The sequence below is a fragment of the Hippocampus guttulatus genome, chromosome 8 (assembly GCF_054856545.1).
Source record: "Hippocampus guttulatus isolate MCC_2025c chromosome 8, RoL_Hgut_1.0, whole genome shotgun sequence".
Classification (NCBI taxonomy): domain Eukaryota; kingdom Metazoa; phylum Chordata; class Actinopteri; order Syngnathiformes; family Syngnathidae; genus Hippocampus; species Hippocampus guttulatus.
Genome location: NC_141268.1, coordinates 5,770,289 through 5,788,777, shown reverse-complemented (window position 1 = coordinate 5,788,777; position 18,489 = coordinate 5,770,289). Strand labels below are relative to the sequence as shown.

At 41.7% G+C, this 18,489-nt stretch overlaps 1 protein-coding gene and 1 long non-coding RNA gene across 3 annotated transcripts in view; one reads left to right on the top strand and one right to left on the bottom strand.

Annotated features, from left to right (window-relative positions):
• slc12a5a (solute carrier family 12 member 5a) overlaps positions 1-18,489 on the bottom strand; it is a 191,432-nt gene that overhangs the window by 22,929 nt on the left and 150,014 nt on the right. For both annotated transcript variants that reach the window (XM_086118447.1, XM_086118448.1), the window contains exons 5-10: positions 10,641-10,695; positions 6,728-6,858; positions 2,844-3,091; positions 1,492-1,703; positions 1,049-1,216; positions 878-976 (exon numbers count right to left, since the gene is read on the bottom strand). In XM_086118447.1, coding sequence (XP_085974573.1) covers positions 878-976; positions 1,049-1,216; positions 1,492-1,703; positions 2,844-3,091; positions 6,728-6,858; positions 10,641-10,695 — 913 coding nt within the window. The remainder of the gene's footprint in view (positions 1-877; positions 977-1,048; positions 1,217-1,491; positions 1,704-2,843; positions 3,092-6,727; positions 6,859-10,640; positions 10,696-18,489) is intronic.
• LOC147200929 (uncharacterized) lies at positions 15,526-18,089 on the top strand. Its single transcript, XR_015101531.1, has 2 exons — positions 15,526-15,689; positions 15,807-18,089. It is a non-coding gene; the product is annotated as an uncharacterized LOC147200929 (long non-coding RNA).

Below are 18,489 nucleotides of genomic sequence, written 5' to 3'. Positions count from 1 at the left end.
ATTTGAGGCAGGTGCATATTTGAGAAAAGGTCAGTCTTTGGACAAAATGCTCATGCAAAAGGGTGGAGCTAGACACGATGATGCATTAAACCACCGGTGTCAAAGGGAAGGCCCAGGGGCCAGATCTGGTCCGCCACATCATTTTATGTGGCCCGCGAGAGCAAATCAAACATGGCAACTTCCATGATGCTTGCTAATATATGGACCAACATTCAACATTCAAATTCTCATATGTAATAAATAAAAGAGACATTGTAAACATTTTCTTGTTGCCAAACATCTCATTACAGTAACTTAAAGAATAGTTGAATAAACCGTCATTCTTGACCCTCCTTATATGATTTCAGTCATAATGGCCCTCGAAGGGAAATGGTAACTAAAATGTGGCCCGCGTTGATATGTGTTTGACATCCCTGCATTAAATCTAATTATTGAAATGGATTTCCATGGGACAGGAGAAGTGAACCAATCTCTTTTTTCGTCAATGGATGCTACAGCTTCTTGTTGACTTTGAAACTTAGCTTGTAGCCGACGTGTGCACATTTTGAGCATGACGTCTCTGATCCACTGGTTAAAGGACACTTTGATTCTCTCCTCTTTCATCTCAAACTGCTTCAAACAACAAAGCGTGTGATGGAAAAGTGGTTAGAACTGCATGACTGTCCATGTTTTATGTTATGTGTTGTGTTTATTATTTTACTTTATATTAACCGTTTTGTTAAGCGCTTTGTTACAGCTGCCGCTGTTGTGAAAGCGCTATACAAATCAGCATGTATTGTATTGTATTGTACATTGCGCAGGGGTATGGGCGAGACTATCTGAATAGGCCGAGACTGCGTTGGTTGTTGTGCTGCAGGGGCCAGTACTGAGAGGATACAGACAAAGGAGGTGGTGGTGATAGCGGCGATGGTTCCCACCGGGATGGACTTCTGAGCATCGCGCAGATCACCGGAGCGGTTGGAGCCGGCCATGATTCCTGGGCAGAAGATCTAACGTCAGTATCAAAGGCAAAACAGTTGACCTTAACCGTCTGGAGGGCGTCGTTCACCTGTCACCGAAGGGAAGTAGATGCCAACCAGCAGTGTGAAGAAGCTGGTGATGTCGGCCAGCACGTAGCGATTGGCGTTGGTCAGAGGGTCGTCCGGCTCCTCAGCAGACTCCATGTTGACCCGCGCGATCAGGTCCCCTTTCTCGTAATAGGTACCAAACAGGTTCTCTGCATGGATGACAGCAATAACCACCATGATGACTAAATACGGACGTGTATGATGCTTATGTTCAGCAAAAACCAAACAAGATTAGAAAGAGAGGCAGTCATTTTTTTTGCCTACCACCAGTCTTTAGATTTTGATAAAAAATGTCAAAAATGTGCTTTTTCTTCACCCAAACTGTTTTTACTGGTTTCAAAAGTGTAGAAGCTTAGCAGGAACTGATTCAACCTCATCTATATTTTTTTATGTTATTTGAAAAGAGGAAGGATGAGGCGCGGACCTGTCCAGATGCCGCTGGTCAGTCCGGGGATGCCTTGGATCTGTGTCACGTTGTTGGCGACAAAGTATTTGTCGCAGGTAGCGTTGAGCAAAGACGAGTCGCAGAACATGTTCCACAGCTGCGTGGTCACCGTCCCGTTGGCCGTCTCCACCGTCTTGGCGCACACGTCGAACGTCTTCCACACCAACGTGCGGTTGCCGAGCACACAAACTCTGGAGGAAAGACAGAAAAAATATATAAAAACTCTCAACATGTTTAACTCTTGTCATTGCAACGGAAACCGTATATGGCCAGAGATTTTTGGGTGATGTGTTGGGTTGAATATAAGCAGAATTGGGTGATGCTGTACTGAAATGCTCTCCAATGAACCAAAACTATGTATGTCCACTCTATGATTATTTTGACCTTTTGAAACACTGTGAATTTCTCCAACGGTCTGTTGTTGCTCTAAGTTTGCCAAATCTATTTTCATTTTCAACTAATTTTTTTCCCGGTCATCTCAGGATAGTTGTTTTTAGGGGACTGAAATCCTCTCCAATAAATAACATGCATGCCCACTTGTTGATTATTTCGACTATTTAGTGTGAATGTATTGATTTTTTTTTTTTTATTCAGTGAAAGCGAATGAACTGAAGCGGCAATGAGAAAGATTTATGTCCCGCTTTGAAGACAAGGCTCATTAAAAAAAAGTTTTTATAAACACACGGATTTTGGAAATACCATTTTTATTTCACACAAAACTAAAACAATGAAAACTAATTTATCTTGTGTCAACAGGGTTCAATGAGATCCAAGTATCTCCAAATGTGTATCTTTCAAGAAGTACACTGAAAATCAAATTTAATTTACTAATATGATGAGTGTGACAAAAAAAAATTATCTTGCTTTTCGAAGCACTTCCTTCCCCAAAACAATTTTCAACATTCCCAGAGATGCAGGGTTCGATTCCGGCTGCGGCCTCCCTGTGTGGAGTTTGCATGTTCTCCCCGGGCCTGCGTGGGTTTTCTCCGGTTACTCCGGTTACATCCCACATTCCAAAAACATGCATGGCAGGTTAACGGAACACTCTATCCCTTGGTGTGAGTGTGACTGCAGATGGTTGTTTGTCTATGTGTGCCCTGTGATTGGCTGGCAACCGGTTCAGGGTGTGGTGTCCCCTGCCTAGGGTCTCCATTCTCTTTTTGCTGTTCAATGGAAATCCTGCTTCTCTAAATATATGTTTTAAATGTTTATCGCCCTGTTTTTCAGATCATTTAAAAAAACAACAACCTTGGAGTGGATGTTTTTATTCTTTAACTGAAACACTCAAATGAATAGAACATATGTGCACTTTGGTGTCTGTTTGGACTTACGGGAAGTCGGGAGGCTCAACCCCTGTCTTGATGACGCCGGCATAGACGGCCAGGATGGAGAGAATGACGCAGGCCAGGAAGACCAAAGCCAACTTATTGACGTATTTGACGCCGACAAACACCACGGTGGCCATGGAGGTGAGCAGGATGGTGCCGTACACACGCATGTTGTTGAGCAGAGCCGCTTCTGCCTCTGCGCCTTCCAGGCCCTCCAGTGGGAAAATGGCCGCCTTGGGCACAATGTAGATCTGAACGAGCACAGATGTGATGTTATTACAATTATTATTATTATTATTTAGTGTGAACAATGTAGATGTATGTATGAAGTATACAGTCATATAAACCAGATACAAAAGTGGGGTAAAAAAAGTATACGTTGGTGCAAAAAAATAAATAAATAAAATAGAAAATAGAAATACAAAGGGTGTAGAGTAAAGATGTATTGAGATGATGGAATATAGCAAAAGTAGAAGTTGTCAAATTTAATTTATGAAAATAATCAAGTGCAATTTAACATGTGATCAACATGGCAAAACAAAACATGAAATATAAAAAAGTACAAAGTTAAATCAAATAAATTTTAAAAAGTGAAAATAAAAAGAAAAACATTACAATTTAAAAATATAGTTTCAAATCAAATCCAAAGGGGATAGGATGCATCGTGATTTAAAAGAAAACAACATCAATTAACATCAATAAAATATGATATACAGTATACTGGATATAATCACAGTGGAAAATACACACCTGTAAAATATTTACATACCCTTTAAAAATAAATACCACAAGTATGCACTAGTTTAGAAACAATAAACCTAAAATATGAAAAAATAATAAAACCTAATCAATTATCGGCGGCCCGGTGGGCCAGTGGTGAGCGCGTTGACCTCACAGTGCAGAGGTAGTGGGTTCAATTCCAGCTCCGGCCTCCCTGTGTGGAGTTTGCATGTTCTCCCCGGGCCTGCGTGGGTTTTCTCCGGGTACTCCGGTTTCCTCCCACATTCCAAAAACATGAGTGCAGGCTGAGTGAACACTCTAAATTGTCCCGAGGTGTGAGTGTGAGCGCGGATGGTTGTTCGTCTGTGTGTGCCCTGCGATTGGCTGGCAACCGGTTCAGGGTGTCCCCCGCCTACTGCCCGAAGACGGCTGGGATAGGCTCCAGCACCCCCGCGACCCTTGTGAGGATAAAACGGATTGGAATATGGATGGATGGATAATCAAGTATAGTTTAACCCTTTGAGGGACAGCTGTTGCTACAGTGGACATCTTCTCATGTGTTCAGGTTACAGGGTGCATGTGAAAGGTTTAAAAAGTAACTATTTATTGAAAATGATCAAATCTGACACATCTTGTGTAAGGGAGCATAGAATTAAAAAAAATCAATCTTTTTTCAAATGGAGTGTCAGAAATCCAATCGCCTTTCTTTGCCTGCATGCAGATTTACACTTGAAGGTCAGAGGCGAGCTCCTGCTGCCTCCTTGTTTATGGTGCAATTCAATCAATTTCTCCCACGGCGACAAATTTTCATGTTTGTTTATTAATAATTTTTTTCAAGTGATGAAAGAGGTGAGAAGAGACCTGCTGGAGGTGTGAAAAGACGGCATTCTCATCATTTTCAGCAAAGGGTTCAGTATAAAAAAGGAAAAACAATGAACCCGACCTTGGATGAATCACACACCCTTGTTCAAATGCCAGGCTTTTGTAATAAAAAAGAGGACCAAAGTCCAAAGTTTACCCAACATTAATGTGATGTCAGGGCCAATGTGGTGACCTAGGTGAGATTTTCTATGCCAGCCCCTTTCATAGACAATTTTCATATGCTGACAAAAGAAGCAACATTTAGATAATGTCACACAACTCCATCCATCCATTTTCCGATGTGCTTATGATGGGTGCTGGAGCCTATCCCAGCTGTCTTCGAGCAGTAGGCGGGGGACACCCTGAACCATTTGCCAGCCAAAAAGTATTTACTGCAGAGTACTGTTTCGGACTCTTTTGATAAATATGCGGAAATAATAATAATAACAGCAACATAACATATATATATACTTTTAATTTCTACAAAAGCCTCCCATTTTTGGCAGCCCCTACAGTCTGCCATCTGCCTATCAGTTGAGCCAGCCCTGTATGATGTATAACCTATACAATCCAATGAAAGAGACAGGAAATCAAAATAAACTACTGGGATTATATGGTTTGCATAAGTGTGCCCACAACCCTCATAACTTGTGATGTGCCCTGCTAAGAATTAACCAATCACATTCTAAATCATGTTAATGGTGAGTCGGTCTTTGATTCACCCTAAATAAAGTTTCAATGCTCCAGCAGACTTTCTCTGTCATTTGTTTTTACTTTAAAGATGTGCAGACATTTTAAAACTGCCGCATAGGAATGTGAATGTTTTCCATGTGATCTGATACCAAGAGCAGCGTATCAGTAGGCAAACGCGTTTCCTGCATCACCGCCGTCATTTCCCAAAATAGCAGCATTCGTTTCGTGCGAGGATGAAACATATTCAAATGAGCCCTTTTTTTTCCCCCTTCCGAGATGGGCTCCTCGGAATTGTTATTCCACAATGAAAACTGTAAGCCAGCATTGACCCAGAAGACAGAATTAACCTCCAGGCATGATCAAACTCTGCACATCATTAAAGACACATGGACAATAAGAAGAACACACAAATAAAGACAAAGACAAACACACGCACACACACACACACGCACACACACACACACACACACACACACATACACCTACACACACACACGCGCGCGCACACACACACACACACACACACACACACACTGTGGTCTCTTGTTGGTAAGGGGCTGCAGCAATGAGAGATCCAGTATTTCAAAGTACGCTCTTTGTGTCTTGATGTCCCCCTGAATGCAGTATTTGCATAATTAGCTGTATGAAGATGGAGATGAAACGTTTCATCAGCATTCAGCGTAGAGAGGAGGTCATGTGATAAAGTCGGCATCTTAACTCATTCAGTACCACCCAATTCTAGAACAAGTCTGAAAAGACGTTTAAAAACGTCTTTGGGAGTGAATGAGTTAAATTTAATGTGGGACACTTTGAAAGGGATGCTTCAGCGGAGCTTGATCTTAGCCAATTGGTTGCTTTTTTTTTCTGTTTGTTTGCTTTTTTGGGAATTTTTCTTTCGAACATTCGGTCAAAAAATGAATAATAGTACACACCCAAAATAAAACCAAAATATAAAATATAAATATTCCAGAAGAAAACACACGTACTGCTAGTCCGAAAAGTCGAGCTTCACATTACCAAGATGATAAAATTGCTTCTTAATGACAACGCAAATGAGACTTTTGCATTTTACAGAAAGAAAATGCATACCAGTGTACCGTGTTATCAAATTCTAATGTAATACATTTTCTTGTATTCCTACAGTTTGTCTCACAATTATTTCCATCCATCCAAGCAAAATCTAAAACAGTGGATGCCCCTATAGACTTGGCCGACCCAAAAATCCACGTATAATTGGCACACATTGAAATGTAATGTTGAATATCTTTGTTATAATTTGCATATTTAATACAATTTAGCTCATAGATCAATACATTATACAGTATAATATAAAACGTTTTATCATAAAAATGTCAGTGACTGTGTAAATATCAGTGTGAATGGTTGTCTCTCTCCAAGTGTGCCCTACGATTGACTTAATAATAATAATAATACATTTCATTTATAAGCGCCTTTCAAAACACTCAAGGACACTTTACAACCAAAACAAGAACAATAAAACCACAGATAAAATTATAAATCAGCAACCAGTCCAGGGTGCACATCGCTCCTCTAACCCACAGCTGACCTGCTGCAGAATAAAAGTGAAAGGGAAGTAAAGAAGGTTTTCTCACCAGGAGCAACTCGATGGCACCCAGGATGTACATGGCTCCGGCGTAGGTGGTCCCCAGGTAGAAGCAGATCCCCACCGCGCCCCCAAATTCGGGGCCCAGTGAACGGGATATCATGTAGTACGAGCCTCCAGCTGCACAAACACACCAACACAAGTTGAATATGTCATATGATGATTGTGCAGTTCCAAGTTATACGAATGACAGCTGGAAGACATTCATATCATTAGCATTTTCATTTTTTTTGACTTGATGTCACAATATCAGTAAAAAATGGGGTGGGGGTGGAAACCGGAAGATACTATGCGCCAAAGGACTGTAACTTCCACTAACAATCTAGGCTAAACCTGGATCCTCTCCATCATACAAAAACCTTCTTTCGTAAGAGCTGTATTACTTCAACATTCGTGACACCAAACATTACTTTCCTAATGAGCCGGCGCTTCGATGCTATTGTCTGGCATATTAGAACATTACAGAATGAGTGCAAAAATTTGCAGAGATCCGGGAACATGTGAGTTTTTCACCACGCTAAAAATAAGATGCAAAAAGAAAACAAGCAAAAAGGTGAATTTATGAACAGGCAGGGGCATTGGCGGAGCCGGGATTTTTTATTTGGGAGGACCGGGCGTTAGGGGTAGGAGGCTCTTTTGGTGGGGTGGGGCGGGGTGGGGGAGTTCCACAAAATATGCCAAAGAATCTATTCCTAATATTTTGCCTTTTTGTTTGATGAATTGTCATATATATATTTTCCCCTTGTCTTTTCATTCCCTGGTTAGCTTTACTTAAAAGTTAAACCACATAGTATTATTAACATTAATAATGTGACATTATATTAAAATCCCCACTTCGAGCCTAAAAATGTTAATGCCATTCGACCACTGTTGACCTAAATTAGCGTCTGTTAGACCTTTCAACCATGGGAGGGCGCTATTACACTGTATATAACAACAACCCATTTATTTTAGCTTGTGCAAAACAACGCAAGAGTGTCGATGTCCGTCCAAAACAATCAGGACGTAAAAGTGATATGAAACAATGGCTCGCGTTTCACGGAGAAACCAACCTGACATTTGTTTTATAATGTCAAAAACGAACTCTTGATTGGGGCCAGGAGAATTTTCTTCCTAAATTGTGAGGTGCATTACAACATTTTGTGCTACATAGCGCCAACTACTGTGCGGCAAAGGCGTAACAGTTGGGAGGTGTCACTGATTTAAAAAATGCTAGCAGGCTCAATTAGCGTGAGTTGCGGCTCTGCTGCTGTCAATCAATTGACGTAGTGGGGACGGGGGGGGGGGGGGGCAGTGCCACGCCGACCTCCCCCTGTCTTCACCAGTGGGTGGGGATTCGTGGTACAAATTTTTTTTTAAGTAAAAAAAATAGATTGGGCATACAAAGCAAACACAATTTGGGGAAAATATTCCTTTAAAGTTGCACAAAACTGACCTCTACTTTTTTTTTGTGTAATTAACTCTGAATGCATGTTGTGTTTGTTCATTACAGTATCATTAAGTTGAGACTTAGTGGATTTTCAGGATTCAAATTGTTGACTTGGCATACCTGTCAACTTTTCGGAGCGCCAACCTGTATAAACTACCAAAAAAATCCTTATAAAGAGCAAAAAATCCTTATAACATACCAAAGCATTTTATATGTCAAAATAACGGCAGAAAAAAAACTTGAACTTGCTTGTACATTACCGAAGTATGCAATGAATACTCTGCTGTTTTCAACTAGGAACCACGTGATTTACTGGAAAGTTACCGGAAATGAAAGCATTTGAGTAGACTAGCACCATTCTGGGCAAAAGCAAACGGAACTACCTGTTAGGGGGGAGAAAAACCCCCGGACATTTTCAGAATCCGTATGATTTGTGCGGTACGGCCATATACGTAAGATTCACCACAAAATCCGTATGAACTATGGCTAAACCGTATGAGTTGACAGGTATGACTTGGTGTTTCAGTGAGCAGGACGGTTGTGACAGAGCGTCTTTTTCACTCCATGACTGGTGCGCGCTGTCTGTGGCCGAAGTGGGCAGCTGATGTGAACGCGTGCCATGCGCTTGTGGTTCCCACGGAGCCAAGCTCCATATGAACTGTTTCCTTACTAGCAGCCAGAAAAAGTTATTAATTTGTAATGAGCAGGGCAATTGAAGATCCTTGGCCAGCAGCCACACTCTAATGTAAATTTTCAGGATCAAGATTCCCAATAAATCCTGCTATTTAATCGATTTAATGATTACCACTGTAAATGCAGTGGAATCTCCTTAGAACTAATGTGAAAAATGATATCCAGCCGGCCGCCAAACTTCATTCATCGCTCCGTTTATGCACAAATCATTTCATGAACATTTTGTAAAATTCCTTCCGCCAGGTCACTGCTAAGGTACATAGCATTTAGATGAAAGCAAAATGGCTGTGTGTTACCGCACAAACGACTGCAGGAGCTTGCAAACAAGCCTTTCATTCTGTGTCTTTGGGCCTCTTGAACGGGTGTGTACTTGATGATATTCCTGTGTGAATGAGCTCAGCTCATGCATTAAGTATATGTTACTTCTTCATCTCTTCATTCATGGGACATGAACACACTCTTTGACTATAAACACCACCACACTGGATTCCCAATGAAACAAACGAGATGTGCTTAACTTACAGGTTTTCAACTTTAATTTGAGGGAATTTGAGGGAAACATTCAAATTCTGTAACCACTGTAGGATTTATAACAGTTAGTTAGTCCATATGCCTCCCAGCCTTTATCGGATGCCGGCCAGCTAGCTGCATGCTAGCATTGAATATCCTCGAGTTAAACCAAATTTCTGTGAGAGATACACCACCTCAGTCATGAACGTAGCGGTTTCCAGCCGGTTGTAATTGCAAGATCAATTTATTGTACCAAAGAGAACAGCTTATGATGGTGACACTAGCATCATTATGCTACATTCATACCTAGCATGACTCGCACATGTTTGTTCCCGTGACTGACTACATCAGGGCTGCTTTGAGAAAAGACCAGAAAAGTTGCCCTGTCAAAACACACAATATAAAATGAAGACCAAAGACTGTTGGAAACAAATCTATACAATATTTTACAAATTTAGACCAAGTACAAAGTTTAATGTTAAGGCCAGCAGAGAAGGCCTGTGCGGTATTTCATTCAATGGAGCAGATTAAGACCCTGCAATAGTGTTCATATGAGAGCTTATACAGACAATACTACTTGGAAACTTTATTACGCCACAATGAACTTTAGACCATGACATCATCTACTTGCTAATGACGTGTTTTTGAATTGAGGAGGAGTCAGAACGTCATACTTCAAGCCACTACTTAACTGAAAAAATATCAATGACGCCATCCGCGACTAGTCGAGAGCGACTTTCATTTCACTTTTTAGTATTGACTTGAAAAACATGCAAGCAGCATTGTTGATAATTGACTAATTCTTCATGCCCAGGAAATACATTTGTGTCGCAATTTGCTGGTGTCACGCGATGCCTTCCCCTGCAGTCGTACTTTCACTTCAGCCTCGCTCGCCTATCTCTTCTTCTTGTTTTACCACGGCACTTGCGTTTTCTAATTCTGCCCAAATGAAATGAATAGAAATCAACCATAAGCTTAATCAGCGCTGTGCAGCTACACTTCCGCACTTGCCGCTTATTTCCTGTGACCCCCGGGGCTCGTCAACACACACAATTACCGCCATATACCACATAATGTGTGTTTCAGACGTGCGGCCGCCACTTTGATTTGGCGTAAATATCATTTGTGTACAAGAATCCCAGACGGACTCTTTTAGTAGGGGACGTCAAGCTGTGCTCAGGCTAACTTGCAAGGTGTGATCGGCAAATAAAAAAGGGAAATTTAGAAGCGGACTGGTGCCAAACAGAGACTCCGTCGTCTGCTCACCCACCTGGCACGACTCCATTCGTGGCGATGGCGCTCATGGAGATGGCAGTCAGCATGGTCTGCGCAGTGGAGAGAAAAAGATACCTCATTTCAAAAGCTCTCCTTTGAACATGCAACCCTTAAATGCTGTTCCTTTTCCATGCAACACAGAGTAGGTTGTTCTGGGTCAAGTTTGACATTTGTCATTTTTTGAGTATATCGGGTACTTCCAAGGAAAGTCATTAAACGTTCATGGTGAACAAATCCGTTTTGGGATATTTTTATTTACCGTAGATGTATTATTTTGTTAAATGTCCAAACAAGTCAAACTTGACCCGAAACGTATGTAAAGTTAATGTGAAGTAAATTCACATGGCAGATAACAAAAGACTGATCTATATGACAGTTCAATTTCACATTTGATAGGTGGACAGCAACTCCAGAGACACAACTATATGGATTCAAACAGTTATAAAGTCAAAGTTCCTCTCATTGTGTGATTTGGTACACACAGTTTTGGAGCACATACTATACACACATTTTATTAGAAATCGTTGAGAGGCACACTCAGGTATGTGGCAGACAAATGTCTTCCATGTTTGACTAAATAACAGCTTTATAAGCACCATACTGCATATCATCACGGTCCAGTAAAAATCATGCATCTTTTTTCATGTATTTTTTTTCCATTTTCTATATCTGACACACAGAACAGAATTTTGGGGCGAAATAAAAACAAACTCCTGTTGCTGTCCAACAATGTTCCGTCTAATTTCCATGCGTGTGAGCATTCACACAAACTCGCTGAGCAACCCTTGGACCATAATGAGCAAGTGAGTGATAGTAGACATGTGCACGTCTGCCAAAACAGGCTCACACATGTCGCAAAACCCGGAACCAAAAAAAGTTATCAAAAAAAGATGTCGATAAGTTCAAACCACCTGTACATCAAAACAGAACAAATTATTCAATATAAATGTGTGACCCGAATAAAATCAGCCTTTACTTTCATTTCAGCATACAGCTGATTTTAAGTACAATTAATGAAGTCTCAAAGACATCTGGAACAATATAGTCCCACCTTGCACAGTAATAAATAATGGAGTATGTCATTTAATAAAACACAAAAAAATCTGGTCACCTGACCTCCGAAAGTACGATAGAGCCTCATTTAAGGGGCACGCCAATGTTTGGAATGGAGCAGGCCGCGTTACTAGCATCTGCGTCAGTGGTGAGTGTGAGTGCATGTATGCTTCAAACTACAGTCAAACAATTGAGCATGCACCCTTTCACTACTGAAACCGTAAAGGAAGTGGGAATGCTGTGGTGTGGTGTTTGCAGATTAAACTTGCGTAGAAATGAAGGAATGCATATCAAAATGTAATGTGTGTGAGTGGTGCACGCTTTGGGTCATCATGTGCGCTGAGAGGGTCAGAGGAAACACTGTTGTCCAATAAAAAGCATGTATCCCCCCTCAAACCCCCAAAAAAGAAAAAAAACCCAGACTGTTGGGAGTTCCACTTTCTTCATTGGCTGGCAACAATATGAGAAATTGACACTGTGCTAGTATAAATTAGCATGCTAACATAAATATAGTGTACAATGTGTAGGAGCTAACTTGGCTTCTGACTTCATCCGTCCATTATCTGACTCGTATATCCTTTTGCAGGCATGTGAGAGCCTATCCCAGCCATCACCAGGCACTAGGCGGGGGACACTCTGAACTGGTTGCCATCCAATCGCAGAGCACACTTAGACAAATAACCATCCATGCTCATAACCACACCGAGGGAAAATTGAGAGTGTACCTGCCATGAGGTACACACTGAACTGGTTGCCAGCCAATCGCAGGGCACACATAGACAAACAACCATTCATTCACACACTCACAGTTGCAGCTAGGGACAGTTTAGATCAGGGGTCGGCAACCCAAAATGTTGAAAGAGCCCTATTGGACCAAAAAATAAGAATAAAAACCCCAAAAAACAAAGATGTCTGGAGCCGCAAAAATTGTAAGTCCTTATACTGTATAAGCCTTATAATGAAGGCAACACATGGTGTATGTGTCTATATTAGCTATATGAGCCTACTATCAGTTGGCTACAATTATAAAATGAGCCTTCATGATTAAATATTTTTTTTCCCTGCGGTGCACAACCTTTTTTGACCGAATATCTACTTTTCGATCAACCAACCTCCCGTGATCGACCCGTTCCCGCAAATGCGCGCAGACGCACACACTTCCACACGCATGCCACAATGAGCAACAACCTTAACGGCCCCTAAGATGAACGAGGCATGTGATGCATTTTTGCTGCGTGTTAACTATTGCAGCTCACGTGTACCGTTCGAAAATGCTTCGCTTGGCCCTCCAGATTCCCATTCTTTGCCAGTACCCTCAGTGAAATGTACATGAAACGCCATGTTTTTTACAACAGCCACCTGCCAGGCATCCCAGCCTGCTCATAGAAACGTGCGTCGCAGGCTATGATGCAAATCTTCGTTGACAGAAATGTTGATATTTAATATGTATTTTATACATTTTTTACAGCATTGGAAAACGTTAAGAATGTTTGTGTCATGTTTTGCCTCCTACAGAAAACATATTGAAACAAAAAATATATTTCCCTCCCCAATCTTTTTCCATTTTCAAGCATTTTTGAAAAAGCTCCAGGGAGCCACTAGGGCGGCGCTAAAGAGCCACATGCGGCTCTGGAGCCGCGGGTTACCGAACCCCAGTTTAGAGTGTTCCATTAACCTACCATGCAAGTTTTTGGAATTTAGAGGCAACCGGAGTACTCGGGGAAAACCCACGCAGGCATGGGGAGAACATGCAAACTCGAAACAGGCAGGCCTGAGCCCGGATTCCGATCCGCGAGCTCTGCACTGTGAGGCGGATATGCGAACCAGTCTACCATTCTGCTGCCCGCAACAAACTCGATGGACTATATTAATTATGTACCAAGTATACAGTGCATGTCATGATGGTATTTTGTATTCATTTGCAGCCATTTTGTCACAATCCATTTGATGGCTAATAAAAATGAATTTTCCCTTTGCCTTGCAATGTTCTACTTCATCATCAATGGGATATTATTCAGCAAGATATGAAATAAGAAAATCAAAATGTGTGTAGATTAGATCATACAGTATATGGTTAAAGTGCTGCCTGGCTAGAGATAGGCTAGGGGGGTAGAAAGAGCGAGGAGAATGTTCCGGAAGAGAAAAAAATGACAAGTGGAGAAGGAGAATGTTGGGTGACGGCGCGAAGATGGCATTAAGATTTCATGGGTGCGCTCAAACGCTATTGTTCAACTGTTGCCAGCGACGTTTCACATGGTTGGCACATGAAAAGAGCTTGAGGCAGGACAACTTTTGTTCAACTATTTTTCTCTTTTTTTGTCTGTCTCCACTGCAATGATGTCATTGTTGTTGTGCTATTACATAACTGCTCATCCGAACACCGTTGCTTCCATTAGCCCAAATAGCAAGCCTGACATTAAATAAGATTGAAAAATAATTGAAACAACACTGATAAGCATATTTGATGTTGTTATTAATATTTTTAAGAAGACTTTAAAAAAAAATTAGGCCCTTGTGGTTAGCCCTTCTACTTAAAAAAAAAAAAAAAAGGACCTGGAGCTGATCCCAGCTGTCTTCGGGCAGTCGGTGGGGGACACCCTGAACCGGTTGCTAGCCAATCGCAGGGCACACAGAGACGCACAACCATCCGCGCTCACACTCACACCGAGGGACAATTTAGACAGAGTGTTCAATCAGAATGCCATGCATGTTTTTGAAATGTGGGAGGAAACTGGAGTACCCGGAGAAAGCCCATGCAGGCCCACCCAGGGAGAACATGCAAACTCCACACAGAGAGGCAGGCCAGAGCCGGAATCCAACCCTGAACCTCCGCACTGTGAGGCCGATGCGCTAACCACTGGACCACTGGGCCCAAATGTAATGTTGATTAAAACGGTTTGACTTGAAGGATATTTCCGAACAGAAATTTTTGATCTGGGAAAAATTTTTCCCAAGAATTTGGGTTAAAACGATCAACATTGGAGCATATTTTCCATAAGAATTGTGGTTGAAATTCTTGGGAGGCATTTTCTGCCTGAAATTTTTGGTTTGACTTTGAAAGATACATTTGGCATGAAACTGGTTCACATTCTTTTTCCGCAGCAATTTTGATTGAAGTTGTTTTTGGATTGAAGCCATACATATTTTTCCTCCAAAATTTGTTTAAAATTTTTTGACTTGGGAGGCATGTTTTTCCCCCAAAATCTATGGTTGAAACGGTTTAGTTGTTTTAACCACAAATTTTGGCTGACATTTTCGGAGTGTGCAACACAATTTCCCCCAAGCAATTTGGTTAACATTGGTTAACTTGGGGATACATTTGTCACAAAATTTGTGATTGGTTCTGTTTACTTGAAAAACTCTTGACTTTGGAACATATGATTCATGGGAAATTTGGACTGAAATTTGTTGACTTTGTAGCAATTTTTGCCAAGAATTTTGGTTTCATATGTCGGAATTGGAGAGAATACCCCCCCCCCCCCCCATTTAGACGGATTTTTATAGGCAATCGGTCAAAAAAAGTCCTAACCTTCTAGACTACTTCACAGCAAGTTAGATCCTCCAAGCTAAAAAAAAACAAGCTTGACCTTCATTGTTGGACAACCACTGACGACGCAGTGACTCCCCGGCTACGATGAAAGAAATTTGCCTATCACCTCATCCGTCCCCGTGAAGGTTGTAATGTGGTTAGTGGCACCTGGGGGCCCGCACGATGACTAGCCAAGTGACGAGCGTCAGGGCTCAGGTTCTTCGTGCTAATCTGCTCCTAATGAGGCCACAAGCTCTTCTCCCGCCACAGCAGATAAGGCCGTAATTGTTTAAGTGTTTTATCTGATGGCGCGCGGAGGTAGCCCCATCGCATATGCAATCGTTGAATCGCAAGACGACAACGGAGGAGGTGCGCCAAATCTGTCTGGATGTTGAAGGTGGCGTTTAAAAATGGAACACTTCCTTCTGTCGCGGCCTCCATCAACAAAACTGCTCAGACAAGGTGACACTTAACCACCAGGATGTCTCCACTCCTCCGTCTCATTTTCAGCTCTGTCATTTTGGTGACTTGACTTTTAACAGCGTCCTGCTTTTCTCCGCGCCATTTTCTGGCTGTCAGGGACATGATTGAATGTCATCAATCGGCGGATGTCTTTGACTCAGTGGATAGCTCCGTCCTATCAAGTCAGCACCCGACCTGGCCTGCAATCAAGCCTCCTGCCGTGAAAGTACATTAGGATGGAATACGGGGTAAACGTGAAGCCAGTGCTTGTTAGCCTTGAGGAAAATACATTGAGCATTGGACTTTGTAACTCCTCAATGGTAAATGACATGTTGTATGTTCTGGGTGTGACGTTGTGGAGTTGGAGAGAAAAAGTCAACAAAGGACCGAAGTTGTAAATATTGCTTTTAAAAACTGCGAGAATAACTATTTTGCAATAAAGAAGCCGTCAATTTACAAGAATACATTAAACAATTCAAAAGTTGGGGAAAAGTTGGAGTTTTATGAGTATACAGCTGCAATATCGTGAGTATAAAGTCGTGTTGAAAGAAACGTTTAGATTTTAAGAAACGTATAAAGTCATCATATTTAATGTGACAAAAATGTACGATTTTGCAAAAATTAAGTTGATAATTAGGGAGTCTATCGTGAGTGAGTCAAAATGTGGCAAAAACAAAGGTTGAGTCTCTTGTGGTTTCTGGAAAAAAAAGGCTTAAAAAAAGCCATTATTTTAGGAAGGGGAGGATATGTTCGCGACAATATGAGGAATAAGTCTGACTTTTGCCAGATTTAAGTTGCATATCAGGAGGACAATTTACCTGCAGGTTGGAATATTACAACAATAAAGTCAAGACTGTGCGAAAAAATTGTTGGGATTTTAATTGAATTAAAGAAAATGTTACAAGTATGAGAAGGGTTTGTAATGTAGCCAGCTTTACTCAAAATCACTCAAACTCCTATCGTTTGAATTTCCTTTGTTTTTATTGCAAGTTGTTAGTTTTAACCGTTTCATTTTTGAAAATTGCTCTAAAAAGCGTGCGATGAAAAGTTTCATGAGCTCGTCGGCATTGAGTGCGAAGGACACTTAAGGTCTGCTTGCATCCCGACCTAACGCTCCTATTTGGCCTTTGGTGGACCTCGGGAGCGCAGAAGAGATTGCTTGTGACAGAAGAGTGTCCCGCAGCACGAGAACCCCCGCTTCATTAGCACGCTTCACTACGCCTCCGTTGTCAGATGATTTCTTCCGTTGTCCGCTGCAACTTCAGCAGGAGCCCACTCGCGGGGGGGATCTGACATCCTGGCGGAGGGCAAAATGGACTCTCAGGTGTAGGGACATGAGATAGTGAAGACACGCATTGCAGGCTGCCTTAGTGCTGCATTTGTGTGGTGGTGGTGGGGGGGGGGGGGTTAGATGAGGTATGGGTAGGGGAATCAAAAGTGAGGGAGGAAATAATGAGAGCGCAAAATGAAAAAAGGCTTCCAGAAAATTGAGGAAGCGTACGAGATGAGAGTAAAAGAGAAAAAGGATGAAGCATCCGTAGCATATAAATGACTCCCCCCCCACCACCACCACCACCATCTACGAACCCCTCCTTCACCACCACTTCCACTGCATTTGGATTCAAGACCTGGAAGTAATGAGGACGACCAGACAACAGAGGGCCTTCCATCTAGCATATTAAACCTCATTGTGTCCAAGCCTGCTTTCATTTTCCGGGATAGAAATATGCAAGAATGGAGCGTGGTGTGTGTGTGTGTGTGTGTGCTTTTTTTAAAGCCACTTTCACATCTGTCATCCGATAACGAATCCAGTTCGTTCGATGTCCAGTGTTGGAAATGTAAAAAAAAAAATGCAAGGGGATGAAGGGAGCCAAAAGCAAAAAAATAAAATAAAAATTATATATATATACTGTATATATAATCCCATATATGACGTACTGTCATCTTTTGGGAAAATTGAATGCTTGTAGGTGACAGTGCGTCCTGTAATCCGATGCGCCTTATATATGATGTTAACAGTCTCTTCATAGTCCCCATTGAGTTGTTTCTCTGTTAGTGTTCCTCTGACATCTCGTGGTGATTATGAGACGGAACCAATTGTAGCCTAAAAGGGTTCTGCTTGGCACTAATTGACATGTGCATCCGCCAACACACACTCACAGACAACTTTGGGAGCTCTGCACAACCATTATGAAACGAAGATGATACCAAAAGCATAGTTAACTACTGACTCAACGAAGGAAGGAGACAAGCAAGACTTTTAAGCCCCTTGTGGATGTGAGCCCATGAGTTTTGTGTGCCTTTTTGTTGAAGCAATTGTGTTCAGAACTTTTGTCTTTCATTTATTGTTTTGTAATGCCGTTTGTATTTATGCCAAGGAATAAACCCTGTGGACTTGGACTTCGTTTCGTGCTTAATGCGACATTCCTGAGGGATATACGGATCAATATTCAGATTTCTTGGAGGTAGTATTTTAAATATTCTGTAAAGTGCTTTGTTACAGCTGCAGCGGTTGTGAAGCGAATAGGTGAATGTTGAACTACTAATATGCAGGGGTATTATGAGATGAGAGAACCAATATTTCAAGAATAAAGTTGCTGTCCCTGAAAGGGTTAAAAAAAAAAGAAAAAAAAAAGAAAACTGAAATTTCCATTCTGGCACCCTGTCAATCAAAAGTGGGGCTCATGCTCTCAATGATGCCAAGTTGAGGCGTACTGCACACTTTGCCTCTTCATGTCCTGTGGATTTTCACTTTTGTGATGGGGAGAAGGAGGGGGGTCGCTGTGGTGATGTGTTATGT